Source organism: Morus notabilis, unplaced genomic scaffold (genome assembly GCF_000414095.1).
Source record: "Morus notabilis unplaced genomic scaffold, ASM41409v2 Scaffold256, whole genome shotgun sequence".
NCBI lineage: Eukaryota > Viridiplantae > Streptophyta > Magnoliopsida > Rosales > Moraceae > Morus > Morus notabilis.
The window spans coordinates 445,960-458,542 of NW_010367627.1; the positions used below are offsets into that span (position 1 = coordinate 445,960).

Here is a 12,583-nt window from a genome sequence, read left to right on the forward strand (position 1 = left end):
ATATAGTAGTACGTACTCACACATATATTACAGGTCGCAGATTTTAAATACACAAAAATTGGGTCAAATTAATTAGCTTATCTCTAAATATTACGAATTCGAAACATTTCTTTGTTTTGATCAGCATCAAAATTAGAGAAGATGCCTCCTAAGCCAAAGCTACATTATATGATAAAGTAGTATAATTTCTTTAGCTTCTTGAGGCTCAATGAATTTTGAAGAAAGTATAACATTCTGCAAGTTTTTGTAGTTGGTGGGTTTTTTAAGACGGTTAATATATATCTTTGGAACAATACATGTAATTATAGACCCCGTTCATTTCACCAATTCAAGTTTTACTACCCGTTTATTTCACCGATTCGAGTTTAGAATTCGAGTTTTGCTACAGTAAAAAACTCTCAGAAACAGTCACATCTAACTTTTTTACTACAGTAAAAAATTCTCACATAAAGTCACATCTCAACTCAAATTAAAAACTAAATCAGTGAACTAAATGGACCCATAGAAACTATCCATTTATTTAGTGCCCGATCGAAAATATTCATATGGGTCTTCCTCTTAGCAAATCAATCCAATTAATTGGCCACTACTTGCGACTATGGACAAATTCAATATAAGGAATGACAAAAATTTTAATAATAAAGAGGAGTATAATTATAGTTAAAAAGTTAATATTATACATATATACGTATGTAAATTAAATATACGTTGATATATGAATAGTGCTTGCAATATATAATCATCACTCCTTATGCTTAAATCACGGACACCTTGTTGCACATATTGCCCTCTCTCGAGTGCCAAACAAAAAGCTCGGTTGACAGGCTTTACACATGCAAACACCCACTAAATATTTATAATTGAAAAGGCAAATTGACATCTTAATTTGGTTCCAACTGGTATTAGATATCACCACTTCTTTTATACTTAGGTCACAGGAAATACCTAGGTGGGACCCATTAATATTATTTTTTACGTTTATATTTAACGATGGTACTGTGATCACTTGGCTTCAAATTGATGATCATAAAATTGATCCAGCCTATGGTTATAAAAAATGTGACTTTTGACAATGATAGGATTAATGGTACGTTGTCACTCTTAACTTCTAACCTCTCATTATCATCTTCTGATCACAAATAGAGAAATACTGGTTAAGTATATAAATATAGGAAAGAATAAGGGGCTATTGTATAAATTAGAAAATAAATAAAAGTATCTTACCTCTAGATGATTAAGAATAAATATGGAGTTTTACTATTTCGGATGGTTTAGCCTATTTCATCTTTAGAAAGTATTTTATAATTTATGAGTGGAAACATATGGGAAATCAAATGTCTAATGTCTTTCTCTCAATTGGCTACGCTACGACTCTTGGTGTATTATATAATTGAAATCACTTATTCTTTCATCAAGAAAGTGAATAGGCAATAAATAGGATTTGTAACGTCTTATCATAAATTCTCTTAGAATAACCATTATATTAAAGGAATTAAAATCCCAGAATCAATATATTCTTGTACATTATGAGCCGTAACTATTTTAATCACCCATTATAAATAGGGAAAATATCACTATTCCCCTAATCACCCATTTTAGATAGTGATGATTTTGTTATTGTCTCATTTATCATAATTGCCCTTTTATTAAATTAGTTAGCTTAAAAAAATTGGGTAATTGGCACGAATGGTCCTCAAACTTGTCAAAAGGTGACAGTTTGGTCTCTAAACTTTTTTTTAGACAAAACGAGCCCCAAACTATTTAAAAGAGTGCAATGTCGTCATTTCTGTTAAATGTCATCCAAAAATAGGGATCAAATCCTAACCTATTAAAGTTGATTGGAACTAAAAAACCACCTCATAAAGAAGTAAGGGACCATAATGTCACCCTTTTAGGTTATTATGCCGTTATTTTTTAGACGACATCTGACGGAAATGACTACATTACACTCGTTTAAATAGTTTAGGGTTTGTTTCGTTTTAAAAAAAGTTTGAGGACCAAAGTGTGACATTTTAAAGAGTTTAGGGACAATTTGTGCAATTTATCTAAAAAACTTTTAAAAAAGGGACAATACCGAACAAAGGGAATGTTGATTTCACATTAAATTTTAAGAGTAATTTTAGAAAATTTCTTATAAATATTCAAATTCCAAAGTCAAAACTCCTTTAAATGTCGACCACGTACATAAATTAGACCTTTGAATTTTTAACAACAAATTGAAAAGGTGAGTGGATATCACAGGATCCATCCCAAACTAATTAACCCATTTGGGGAATATGAGACGGAGGTTTAACGAGAATTTGCAACTTTTAAGGACACTCCTAATTTTGCAAGACTCCCGTGATTATTTATATATGTTTACCAAACGTCTATATATATACATATATATAATTGTTTCAAAGTTATAGGGGATAACGATATCTTAGAAGATTCAATGAACAGATAGAATTCCACGAACATATATATATATATATATATATTTATTTACATCTAGGAATTACATGATTCCCATGAGTACTAATGAACAACAGGGCACCACACTCCCGTTGCCTATTGCTCCCACGAAATAGAGCATGCACTTAACTTTTAATGAAAATATTTCTCGTTCAATTAAAATAAATATTATAATTGTAAATTTTAAAGAATATAAAAAAAGTAATTCCATTCACATCTCAATTTTACTTTTCAAACCGCTTTCTAAATACACGCCTCCACATAATTTGATTGACTCACTATTTCTGTACTAATTTGATTTTTTTGCCTTGGTAAACGAAATTTTTATTTGGAGGAAAAAAAAAACCTTCCAAATCAATTTTAATTTAATACAAATGAAAATGATATATACAGTTTTTTATATAATTAATAAAAAAGATATATAACTATATGAAGACGATTCCATTAAACCAAAATACTATATGATTACGTGTTTGTAAGAGCCGTCTTGGGATCAATCACGCTTCATTTTCATTTACTTGGCTAAGAGGAACTTTAACTTCGAATTTTACTTTTCCTTTATTTTAAAATCAGCTATTATAATAAGTCAAATTTCTCTTCTTCTTCCTTTTGCATCATCGTGTACGAAGATAATCATGAAAATGTGTGGCTGCTGATCTATTCAAGTGTTATTTTGTTTTGAATATTCTTAAAGACTACTATCGGTGATGGTTTTAACTTAGTAACAAATTTACGCTTTACTTTTATTATTGACTTTGAATTATTTTTTTTCTTGAAAGGATTAACTTTGAATTTTGAACCTCTCTCACTCTCAATTTTGAAAAATAAATACACTCGAAAATTTTATTCATAAAATACCTTTTAAAATTAACACAACACAAACATCTAAAGTGAGAGAGATTTTATACAACAACAATAGTATCCGTGTAAATTAATTTGCAATATTTCTGTTTTTAGTCACACTTTTGAATTCACTAATGTACGTAATATTTTTTTTTTTTTTGACTATGTTTGGATGGCAGATATACAGCGGTACTTGCCAAATTTTTTGACTATATAATATACATTTTATAAAATGAAATCATCCAAACATAGAATTGCATTTAGAAAGTATACGGTGAATAAATTTGGAGGGTTAGATGGCGACAAGTTCTTTAATTGTAGACATCAGAATTACAATTTTGGAAAATTGTACTGTCGGATAAAAAATATTAGTACATTGACCATTTACATATATTTTAAGTGATGTAGTTTTTACATAATCATATAGTCTAAAATCAAACATACGGACAAGATTATATTTTATACTAATACTCTTAAAGAAGCTAAAGTAGGAAAATTGAATTTGACTATTACACGGACCAAAAAGGGATAAAAACTTTGCTTTACTAGTACTAGTAATTTTCTCTATATATACCACACCTCTTCTCAATACTCTTTCTTCATCTTCTCTCTCTTTTCTCTAATCACATCATCACAATATGATCACTTCTTCTCTAGCTCATTGATATTCTAGCTAAAAGCCTAAAACACACAAAAACAAGATATACATACATATGTATATATGTGTGTATATATATATAGATATATTACGAAATAGTGGGAATTAAGCAATATTATCAAGATGGGAGTGAATATAACATCAATCAAAACTTCATCAAATGGGGCATGGCAAGGTGACAACCCTCTAGATTATGCCTTCCCTCTCTTGATTGTCCAAACCACTCTTATTATCATCCTCAGCCGCTTCCTTGCCTTCCTTCTCAAGCCTCTCCGCCAACCCAAAGTCATCGCCGAGATTGTTGTAAGTATACTACTAAATTACTACTAGTTATTCCATTTTTTTCTTCAAAAAAAAAAAAACAAAAAACAAAACAAAACCTCATGGAACCTTAGCACACACCTTGCATGGCTTTGAGTTTAATCAAAAATTAATTAATACAATACATCTTACAGGAAATTAATATTTTATAAAATAGAATCTTATCAACAGTGACTTGTTTAATCAAATCACTCATTAATTATGGTTTCGATTTTGATTAAGAATTAAATTTATTAGGGTGGAATTTTGCTGGGACCCTCGGCGTTAGGGAGGAACCACGAATACTTGAACAGGATATTCCCAAGCTGGAGCACTCCCATACTGGAGTCCGTAGCCAGCATAGGACTCCTCTTCTTCCTCTTTCTTGTCGGGTTAGAGCTCGACGTTAGCTCCATCCGCCGCAGCGGAAGGCGGGCCTTTTTCATCGCCTTGGCGGGTATTTCCCTCCCTTTTGTCTCCGGCATCGGCGTCGCCTTTGTCCTCCGCAAGACCGTCGATGGAGCCGACCAGGTTGGCTACGGCCAGTTCCTTGTCTTCATGGGTTGCGCCCTCTCCATCACAGCCTTCCCTGTCTTGGCCCGCATTCTCGCCGAGCTCAAGCTCCTCACCACCCGTGTGGGCGAGATCGCCATGGCCGCCGCCGCCTTCAACGACGTCGCCGCGTGGATACTCCTCGCCCTCGCCGTCGCCCTAGCTGGCAACGGCGACGGCACCGGAGAAAAAAGCCCCATAATATGCATCTGGGTGCTTCTCTCCGGAACCGCATTTGTTGTGTTCATGCTCATGGTGATATCGCCGGCGATGAAATGCGTGGGACGTCGGTGCTCATCGGAGAACGGCGTCGTGGACGAGGCGTATATCTGCCTAACCTTAGCCGGAACATTGGTGTCGGGGTTCATGACGGACCTTATCGGAATCCACTCGATATTCGGAGCGTTTGTTTTCGGGCTTACGATCCCGAAAGGAGGGGATTTTGCGGACAGGCTGACGGAGAGGATTGAGGACTTTGTGTCGGGGCTGCTGCTGCCGCTCTACTTTGCGTCGAGTGGGCTGAAGACGGACGTGACGAAGATAAAAGGAGGGAAGGCGTGGGGGCTGCTGGTGATGGTGATATCGACGGCGTGTGCGGGGAAGATCGTCGGAACATTCGCGGTGGCGATAATGTTGATGTTCCCGGCAAGGGAGTCGCTGACGCTAGGCGTGCTCATGAACACCAAAGGACTTGTGGAGCTCATTGTTCTCAACATTGGCAAGGAGAAAAAGGTCAGTTTAATTATATCTTTTTCTTTTTTTTTTTTTTTCCCATTTTCATTTTATTTTTAAAATTAGTAATGTTGTGTTTTTAGATTGAACTGTTAAATAAGTAATTATGTTGCTTACTAATATTTATTGGAGCTTCCAACGATAGACTATCGGCTGAAATTAAGTGCATAGTTTTAAATGTTAAATTAGATAAATTAATTATTTTAATTTAAAATAGTATGCAAAATTAATAGAATTTGATAGTAATCCGACCTTAAAGATGATTTAATTTTTATTATATATGTTCAGATTTTATATAGGTGAAGAATAGTCTAAGAAGTCAGATGATCGTATTATTAGAGTCCAAGTCCAACTTTGATACGTACTACTAATTTTGGGAATTTTTTGTAAGCAAGTATTACACTCTCTCTTTTCTTTCATTTACATTATTCTTAGTTTCTCATTCTAGTTTCTTACAAATTTTCTTTTCCTATCGTTATCTATAATCGGTCAGCACCGACTATATAGACTTTCGCAAGACTCTTGAACTTTCTCTTAATTTAACCGGACTCGTGACGAGTAAATAATGATTCTTTTTAAGAATATTTTGTTGAGATAAATTTTAAAAGATAAATAGAAGATGACCCTCTAAATATAAATTCTAGCAGAAGGGGAAACAAAATCTAAGAAGAATATATATATATATATATATATGTATGTATCAGGCGTCAGCATACATGTAAGGGGTAGACAACTTATATGCGAGCTCTCATTGGTTTAGATTGTCATCAATCTATTTTCACCTAAATTGTAAGTATATTCTCAACGCAGTTTTTTTCCCAGTATTATATAAAACTGGGAAGGCAGCAAAGGACCAATAGAGAATCATTATTTATAACATTATATTATTTAGTACAATGACTTAGATTAATTACTTTTTTCAAATTACTTTTTTGTAAAGCTAATTTAGTACAATGACTTAGATTAATCCACATGACTCATATATATTATTTTGGCACCTTATACAATTAGTCAACTTAATCACACATCCATGTTTTTCATCAAAGGGAACAAATATACAACCGCTTTTCATATGTTATCAATTTTGCTTATCTTTTATAGAGTCAAGCAACAATTGGGCATAATTATTTTAAGTTGGCTAAGAAAATATACAAAAATAAAAATTACTAAATCCTCTTCATCTTCATTCAAAAAAATATTTGGCAAAAAAATTTGCATTATAAATAACCAAAATGAAAAAGTTGCATATCTACCTAATTATGTTTACTATAATGAGTTCTTCTAATTGTAATTTTATATTTTATCTATATATTCATTGCAAAATATCATGCTTCACGAAGACTAAAACTTATAATAGATGTTCTTTTTCTTCTCTAATTGATAAAAAATGGTTCTTAATATATATTTGTATATATACATTTGTTACAATTATTTAGGGGAAAAAAAAAGCAACTTAAAACACGTGCCAAAAGGACGTACCCATGCTAGTGCCGTTAAGAAAAATGATTTTTTGAAACTTATGTTCACGAACTTTTTCATTGTCGCCATTCAATTTGTGAAATCTTGGCATAGCCAAGACTGACCCTGAAATATCCAATCGTTTTCATGATTTTTGGATTCCTGAAATCTCTTTGCACCTTCATCAAAAGCTTGTTGTTGTTATATGCCGACATCAGTATTAGTGTGCATATTTATTTAATTTGAAATAAAAGAGAGCCTGGTTGTTTTAGCACATAGTTACAAGATACGTATTACTAAAAATACAAATATTAAATTAACTAAATCAGTTTGTGTCAAAAAGTACTATTTAAATTAATTAACCTAAAAGCAAGACTTATTGGTAATATTCCAAAGTGCCCAAACTCCCAGTTTCACGGATCATGTCTGTTGTTATATATAAGGGTGGCAATTCGTGTTAATGAATCATATTTGTGTCAGTCCGTTTATTAATAGTGTTAGAAAACATCAATCCAAACGCGACATGTTTATTAAATGTGTCAAAAATGTCAACCCAAACACGACCCATTTATTAATTATGTTAATCGTGCCAACCCGTATAACCCGTTTAAATTAATATATTGAATAAATAACTAATATAATAATGACTTATTTAATACAGTCAAGACAAGTTTAACATATTTATTGGTCAATTTATCTTTTCCTTTAAGAAAAATAAATGAATTTTACCTACAAATATTAAAATTCACATTATTTGTATTTAATATGTCATATAAACTTTCGTATTATATCACATATCATTATATTGCAGATGACACATATAGTTAATCGTGTCAATTCGTGTTAGAAGGTCAACCCTAACCAACCCATTTATTAATCATTTTAATCGTGTAAACCTGATTATGACCTAAACTCATTTATAGTAAACCCAAATCTCCTAACTTCATGTGAGTTTCGAGTCATGTCGCTACTTAGATTGCCAACCCCAGTTATATATATATATATGTATATATATATATAATATAAGAATTAGTGTCTTACACTAAATTCTAGTTGAGTTATACTTTGTTCACATGCTTAACTACTTTTTAATAGTGGCCATTTTTCATCCATTTTGATTTTTCTATCGACTGCAATATTTACCTGAACATGTGTACTCAAATGTAAAGTTAACTTTAATTAAGGGCATTTGTTAATGAAAGAGAACTTCACAATATGTATGTGTGTTTATAGATATATAAAGGTTGAAAAGAACAAAGGGTCCTCATTATAACATGCGGTCTTTAAGAAAACTGCCAGATATATATCATGTGATAATCGCAAGGAATTATTCAGTACACGGGTATATCACGTCATATTTATGTGTTTAATAAGATTGTATCATTTGGACATTTTATCTATGTCAGTTTTTCACTTTTATTTTTCTCTTTTTTAATAGGTATTTACATTGAATACTTATTAGGAAAGAAAAAAATAAAAGTGAAAAACTGATATAGACAAAATGTTTAAATGATACAATCTCATTAGACAAGTGTCTAAATAGTATAATCTTATTAGACATGTGTACCACATAAGTGATGTGATACACCCAATGTACTGAATAATTCCTCGCTATCATCTTTCTCCTCTTAATTATATCATGTACTGTATAATTAATGATAATTAATATCTATATATAGGTGCTAAACGATGAGATATTTGCCATAATGGTGCTAATGGCACTTTTCACCACCTTCATCACCACCCCAACGGTGATGGCCATCTACAAGCCAGCCCGCCGCATGTCCGCCCCCACACACCGCAAGCTCCGCGACCTCTCCGCCTCCGCTGGCTTCTCCGACGACTCCCGTGACGAGCTCCGAATACTCGCATGCGCCCACGGTCCAGGCAACGCTCCGGCATTGATCAGCCTGGTGGAGTCCATTCGCAGCACTAAGAAATCCTCAACCCTAAAATTGTTCATCATGCACTTGGTGGAGCTCACCGAGAGATCCTCCTCCATCATCATGGTCCAGCGTGTCCGCAAGAATGGCCTACCTTTCTTCAACCGCTTCCGCCGTGGTCAATGGTACGACCGCGTCGCCGGGGCCTTCCAGGCTTATCGACAATTGGGTCGGGTCTCGGTGCGGCCCACCACCGCCATCTCGCCGCTCTCCACCATGCACGATGACATCTGCCATGTGGCCGAGGAGAAGCGTGTTGCCATGATCATCCTGCCCTTCCACAAACAATGGACCGTCAGCGGTGTCGACGACGAGGAGGTGGTGGATAATGTTGGCCATGGATGGAGAGAGGTGAACCAAAGGGTGCTCAAGCACGGGCCATGCTCGGTGGCGGTGCTCGTCGACCGAGGTTTCGGTAGTGGCGGGGCTTATAAAACGCCGGAGCCAAATACTAACCTCATCACACAAAAGGTACCTACTACGCACTGACATATATGATTGATCTACATTAATATTATTAGGACCGGTTAATTGGTATAATAATAGTAATAATAATAATAAAATAATAATAATAATTTACGTACGTACGTTTATAAAGAGAAAATGAAAATATTGTCTCTGCGATTTAGGTATGTATTGTATTCTTTGGGGGGCCGGACGACCGAGAGGCGTTGGAGTTGGGTGGAAGGATGGCGGAACACCCGGCGGTTAAGGTGACGGTTGTGAGGTTTGTTGAGAATAAGGAAGGAGTGGAGAAGGCGGGGCTTATGTTGCAACCATCACCCACCAAGAGCATAGAGGTTAGATATAGCTTCTCCACGGCCAAAAGGAACCCAGAGAAAGAAAAGGTTACTACTTTCAAATATATATTTTTCATTTTTCTACCATGAATTAGCCAAAAAAAAAAAAAAACCCGTTATATTATGCTCACTAGCTAATTAATCACTTTTATTCAGCTCATTGTTGAAGATTTATTGTACTATATGGTGGTATTTGAATTTTCTAGTGCATGAGTTATTTTTTGTCACGTTGATGTGCTTTCCTTTTTTTTGGAAACATGAAAGCACATTTTGCTCTGGGTTTTAGCAACTACATATTCCTTGAGCTTATACTTTTCACTCTTTAGTCTCTGGAAAATTAAGAATTGGATACAAGTGATTTTTTCTCCAATGCACTGTAATTTGCATGATCATTTGATTAATTAACGTGGTGTTGTTAAATATTCGGACAGGAACTAGATGAGACAGCAGTGGCAGAATTCAAAAGTAGATGGGATGGGATGGCAGAGTACACAGAAAAAGTGGCCAACGACATTGTAGAGGGAGTCTTGGCAATAGGTTGCAGGGGGGAATATGACCTCATAGTGGTAGGAAAGGGTCGGTTCCCGTCGAAAATGGTGGCGGAATTGGCTGAACGACAAGCAGAGCACCCTGAATTGGGGCCAATCGGAGACATATTGGCATCGCCGGGACGCGGTGTGGTTTCATCGGTGCTAGTGATTCAACAACACGATGTGGTGCATGCCGAGGAGGTGCCGGTGTCAGAGGTGGTGCACAACCAGTATGAGAAGTTCGCGGGACCAGGTGATCTTGAATCCAGTAGTACCAGTACTAGTACTGTCACAGAGATTTCAAAACATGTTGTGTAGATCACCAACTTATAATTGGCTAATTAAGCTCGTAGATCATAACTTCTGATGCATAAGAAACTGTACATGTAGATATATTTGGTGCCAGTTTTAAGAGAATATGGTCTAAAATTCAAAAACCAAGGGATATTGGGTTTTTTTTTTCTTTTTTTTTAATTTAATATCTCATCATTTGTGGTAGGTTGATTATTTTGGAAAAATTGTGGAAGCATTGTCGTCGGATTTTAATTTTTTTTATTAAATTAGAATCCATATATAACTCATGTTGCTGCAATTAATACCTAATAGACAGAATTGTTAATACCATTCTGCAAATAAAATACTGTCAGAAAAATATTCCATATTCATCGAATGCTCCAAACATCTTGTCTTTTTTGCTACAACTCTTTTAATGGATTAGTGTGTACATATGTTTTAGAGCTATCAGTAGTTACTTTCGAATAATCCAGAAGGAATATGAGCACGTAGGAGTAATCTCCTTCTATTAGAATCCCACATTGGTTGAAAATATTAGCATGATTCACGTAATAAGGTGAGGGCAATCCTCCTCTAACAAGCCTGTTTTGTTAGGTTGGGTTAGGCCCAATATCCTTTGATTTCTGTAAAATGGTATCAAAGCAGACCAGTTTTACAATGTTGGGTCCCCCAATATCGACATATTCGCAGCGGTTTGGCATGGTCCACGCTGTACGTGAGGGGGAGTATTAAAATCTCACATTGGCTGGAGATATTGATATGATCTACTTAATAAGGTGAGGGCAATCCTCCCCTAACAAGCCGGCTTTGTTAGGTTGAGTTAGACCCAATATCCTTTAATTTCTGTAAAATGGTATCAGAGCCGAGATAATCTTTCTGCGTTCAACCGCCATGGATTTTCTCGGAAGAAAACAAGGAAGAAAATGAGAGAGAAATCTAGTTGAAGAGGTTGTGTTGATAATAATGGAGGGAAAATCTGTCTCAAAATGATTTCAACTTCTCTTTTTTTTTTTTTTTTTTTTTTTTTCCAGAAATTAGTTGTCCAATCCATCCCAAAAGGCCGACTTGTAAAGACTAATTTGTAAAGCAACGGGAAAAAAAAAACACTGTGCAGCAAAACTATTCCATTACTACCGTGAGTAAAGATTTATTTATTTATTATTATTATTTTGGGAAATAAATATTCAGGGCGTGTTCGGTTGCATTTTTAAGTTATGGTGATTTAAGTGTAGATCTTGAATTGAATTTGAGTTATAATTTGAGTTGAAGTTGTAACTTGAATTTGTGTTTGGATGCACACATTTGAGTTATGATTTGAAGTGAGAATCTATTTGAGTTTGTGTTTGAGTGGGTCAAAACTTGAATTGTATTTAGATAGTATTTTAATAAAAACTCAATGGCGATGAAAAATTTTAATAGGGTATATGGGTGGGGTTTTATTCGTCTCTTCGTTGTGAACGCAAAGAAAAAAAATCATCTCAATCGGAATTAAAACGAAAAAGTTATGACGTTTTCCTGTTTAGTTCGCTGATTCGAGTTTTTAATTCGAGTTCAGATGTGATCTTATGTGAGAGCTTTTTACTGTAGCAAAAAAGTTAGATGTGACTATTTCTAAGAGCTTTTTACTGTAGTAAAACTCGAATTTTAAACTCGAATCGGTGAAATGAACGAGGCCATATAGAAAAAATAATGTTCATTAACTTGAGTTTGAGTTTAAGAACTTGAGTTGAAAGGGAAACTTGAACTCAGATTTTAACCCCAAACTCAAGTTAAAACTCGAGTTCAAACTCAAGTTCAAACTCAAAATTTACAAACGAACATGAACTTAAATAAAATTATTGCTGGTTCCCGAATCGAATTCGGGTGCGGAAGCATGGGGATGAAAAACAGCGGACCGTGTATAACAAAATTTTTCATAAAACTTTTGAGATACTCTATAGATTATATTAATTTATGCACGAATAAATTAATCACATTAATTTACATCATTCAAGGATCAACCGAAAAATACCTGGAAGC

General features: G+C 34.5%; 1 protein-coding gene across 2 annotated transcripts; it reads left to right on the plus strand.

Moving 5' to 3' along the window:
- The first annotated feature begins 3,924 nt into the window (after positions 1-3,924).
- Positions 3,925-10,803, plus strand: LOC21404176 (cation/H(+) antiporter 20). 2 transcript variants are annotated; one of them, XM_010113190.2, is made up of 5 exons: positions 3,925-4,258; positions 4,514-5,539; positions 8,677-9,411; positions 9,570-9,788; positions 10,172-10,803. In XM_010113190.2, exons 1-5 carry the CDS (start codon positions 4,079-4,081, stop codon positions 10,586-10,588), a joined length of 2,577 nt encoding a protein of 858 aa, XP_010111492.1. In that variant the 5' UTR covers positions 3,925-4,078; the 3' UTR covers positions 10,589-10,803. The 2 variants fall into 2 exon arrangements, with proteins under 2 accessions (XP_010111492.1, XP_024031246.1); XM_024175478.1 differs by having other exon boundaries at positions 9,570-9,740.
- Positions 10,804-12,583: the final 1,780 nt, after the last annotated feature.